The 3,981-nt window shown below is 35.6% G+C and overlaps 1 protein-coding gene across 1 annotated transcript; it reads left to right on the forward strand.

Moving 5' to 3' along the window:
* The first annotated feature begins 504 nt into the window (after positions 1–504).
* On the forward strand, positions 505–3,175 carry LOC149569588 (protein indeterminate-domain 14-like). The gene is made up of 3 exons (XM_089822268.1): positions 505–1,286; positions 1,586–1,985; positions 2,266–3,175. Exons 1-3 carry the CDS (start codon positions 1,118–1,120, stop codon positions 2,750–2,752), a joined length of 1,056 nt encoding a protein of 351 aa, XP_089678394.1. The 5' UTR covers positions 505–1,117; the 3' UTR covers positions 2,753–3,175.
* The last annotated feature ends 806 nt before the right edge of the window (positions 3,176–3,981 follow it).

Genomic DNA, 3,981 nt, shown 5'->3' on the forward strand with positions numbered 1-3,981 from the left:
GGGTCAACTAGTGCCTAAAAACCTCTTCGGCTTAGAGCCAAAGATTGAGGGGCATTCATGCCATCAAAATCATCTGGGCAGCCTTGCACTTAGGAAGACTTGATCCCTGATGGGCTCATTACGAGATCCATTCAACTCTCTCAAACATTTTGATAATAGATAATAATAAATTATCTTAAACATTATTGGACACTCTCTAACATATCTAAAATCGATCAAAGAACATGATCTCACCAATTGATATAAAAAACACCACTCAAATTTAAAAGCAATTAAATGATTCAATAATAGATTGTAAAACTAATGATATTTCAATGTTGTTTCTATTCAGTTTTGTGGGAAAGAGTGTCGAATCTCGAAGTCTGCTGTATAGTTTTTAATAATTGTTCTGCACACGTGCAATGGGCACTTAGGAGAATGCTTTTCCCCTCGTTCAAGTTGCTTTTTGTCCCTTAATTTCTTTGTGATACGATGGTTTTGTCGGCATGGAAATTGGAATGGTGTAACAAATGGTTTTGTGTGGGAAACAAATTTTCCACGGACCCGCCGCCCCAAGTTTAGGGTTTGATGGTGCATCCGAGCAGAGGGGCAAAGCACAAGTTATGATGCGTTGGGGAAGGAGAGGATTGACTCATGTTTAGAAACCTTCATGGAGGATAAAATCTGTAATAGGTACATTCATTTTGCCCTCCCCTTCTGCCTGTCAGAGACTTGGGTTTCTCTGTTGGGATTATAATCTTCTACTTTGGATTGTTTTCCGTCGAGGTTGATTCTTAATTGGAAGAGAAAGCCCTATAACGTCAATGGAGTGAATTTCTCTTGGGTGTGGCTTTATAATATCAGTTTGTTTCGCTATCCATAGCATGCTTCAGATGAGCCAATCTTTAATGGCGAAGCAATTCTAGTGGGTTGTCTTCAACACTATCAAAGTGTATAGAAGAGATCAAGAGGATAGAGGGAGTGAATTCAGTTTTTGGTTCTCAATCGAAGAGGTTTCAAGGTTTCAATCTATAGATCTATGCTTCTATATTGATCTTCATGATTGAAATTTTCTCATTAAAAAAATTAAATGTCGCTTATAATAATCTGATGAAGAAGTAGACGTTGTGTGTCAAATATGATGGACTTGCGCCTCCCAAACATTGCTGCTACGAATAATTTAGAGTCTCTTGATCTTCAGAACGTTCCAGGCTTTAGATTCTTGCCTCCTCTTTTACTTTCCTCCTCCTCTTCCTCCTCCTCCAACAACAACTACAGCAGAAAACGCCGTCCTGCAGGAACACCTGGTATGAATAACCACCTTACAAATTTCTCTTGTTTCATTTTTAAGATTATCAAACTTGTAATATATTGCAATGTTTGGTTTGTTTGCACATGTTATTGTTTTTGCCATCAAGATTTTGAATCACATTCTATGATCTGTCTACCAAGATAATTTACATATATAGGCAACAATAGATGAGGAATCATACAATATTATTATAAACATTACATACTCAAAACGTAAAAGTTGTAGAATATAGATGTGTAAATTTAATCTATAATTTTGATATTGATGGTGGCGAATTACTTTTGTCATGCACAGATCCGGATGCAGAGGTGGTGGCATTGTCCCCCAAAACGTTAATGGAATCAGACAAGTTTGTGTGTGAGATATGCAACCAGGGGTTCCAGAGAGACCAAAATCTGCAGATGCACAGACGCAGCCACAAGGTTCCATGGAAGCTTCTGAAAAAGGATCCTGCTGAGCCTCGCAAGCGTGTGTACGTGTGCCCTCACCCCACATGCCTTCACAACGATCCTTGCCATGCTCTTGGAGACCTTGTTGGTATCAAGAAACACTTTCTGAGAAAACACAGTATTGAGAAGCAATGGAAGTGTGAGAAGTGCTCCAAGGGATATGCTGTTCAGTCTGACTACAAAGCCCACCTCAAGACTTGTGGGACTAGAGGGCATCTGTGTGATTGTGGTAGGGTTTTCTCAAGGTAAGTAGTAGTCCCAAGTTGTTGCATTATCAAATCTAAATTGATGGGTTGCTAGAAATTGAAGGAAACAAAGAACCAGTCTAATGCTATCCTATGTTGAATTGTTTGCATGCTTTATCTCAGTCTTTATTCTTTGGATTGTTTGGAGTTTTGTTCCATGAGTTGGGGAAGGATTTTAGGAATCATTTGGCTTCTGCCATTGTTGTAAGAATTTGAATGTAGAATTCTGAGTCAATTTTAGTCACTCAAAATTCAGCTTAATTTTTTTCCAATGGTTTAGGGTGGAGAGCTTTATTTCACACCAAGATGATTGCGAGGAAGCCAAAAAGAGGGCAACCTTTGGATGTATGGATCCTCCAAGGTTTCCTACCTTAAAAGTGAGAGCAAGAATTTCCAATGAAACTCTGGACCCATCTGGCTTTTCATCTTTAGGTAAACCTATTTATTCTAATAAATTGGATGGCAATCAAGCTATTGTTAATGTGGAGAAGGGAGAGCTTCAATTTGTTTCTGGTGGGTTTCAATCCTTCGAGTCAAAAGGAACTGTTACAAGGGTTAGGAATGGGCACATTACAGGAAGAATGAAGGATTATATAAGAACATTCACAACTGAGCCAAGGTCCAAGCAAAATCAATCTATAGCCTTGGAAGGAAGAAAGTGTAATTTTACCTCCCCAACTGTAGAAGAAGAAGACATGCCCCAAAATGGTGCTTGGTTGCAACTCTCTATTGGGCCCTGCATGGCTGCCAAAAGAAGCCCCATGTAAAAGAATTGAGTCTTATGGTAAAAGACAGCTGCGGTATTATAAGCCGTGAGAATTGTTTGAAGCATGACTCATGAGTATAAATGAGCATGGTGCTCAAATTTCAAGAAACTTGTGTCTGTACCTCAAAAGGGAGATTTCAAAGTGGGAATGATGATTCCATTAGTACAGCTGAGCGTGAATAGCCAGTGCTTTCATTAATTGGTATTGAAATTTATGTCATGATAATTGTATAGGTGGTTGTATTTCTTTTATATGTATCTATTGTAACAACTATAATGAGGCACAATCATGCCAACACTAGCTCACTCCATTCAACCCGCCAATCTACATTTCAATAGCCACTGCTCATGCCAATTGCCTTGCATATGCATATATTCAATCATTCTATTTTTCCTTAATTGAAATCAAACTTACAATTGATTAGATGGATACAAGTTTATTTGGCTAGTCTTATCAGCACTTATATTCAAGGATTAGTCCTTATTCTAATTAGTCCATTTATTATTCAGGTAAATTCTATAATTTAAATGATAGGTCCAGGCCAATTTCATATATAAAAATAAATTTTAATTTTTGAAAATTGAAATTAAAACTTGTGATAAATTCAACTAATTTCATTATATGTTATGTGTTAATATAAAGCATGAAATCTTTAAAGTCTCAAAGTTAGCATTAATTTATTTTGAGACTTAATAAAATCACTAAAAATAAGATAAGTTAAATTGTAAATATTGAAGTTTCTTTAAGATTGTTTTTGTGCACAAAAGTTTATATACATGAGTTAAAGATATTCTATTTTAGAATCATGTTATATTTTTCTGCTACTCTTTATTTTTTACCATACTAATCAATTGATTAAAAATACTCTATTATGTATATTTTATTGATACAAATCTACCAATGTGCCATTCGTTTATTAATTTGTGTAAGTATTTGATTGCATTATTCTATCTCATTTTTCACATGTCTTACAACACTTTAAACTATTATTATTTATTATTGTACTACCATAAGTTGTAAGTTCCTAATTGGTGTGTACAATTTCATGAATATTGAGCACTTACCTTAGTTTGTTGTCATTTCAAGCATGCATAATGAGACTTCATGTTTCATCAATGAACATCTAAATTAATATATGGATCCTCTTTAAATTCAATAATTTTTAAAATTGAGGTAATCCCTTATTCCTAAGCGTGCTCCTTTATTAAACCTTTAATCTAATCATTGAT

This window comes from Cupressus sempervirens, chromosome 3, assembly GCF_028749045.1.
Source record: "Cupressus sempervirens isolate cs-2001-9-10 chromosome 3, ASM2874904v1, whole genome shotgun sequence".
NCBI classification, from domain to species: Eukaryota; Viridiplantae; Streptophyta; class Pinopsida; order Cupressales; family Cupressaceae; genus Cupressus; species Cupressus sempervirens.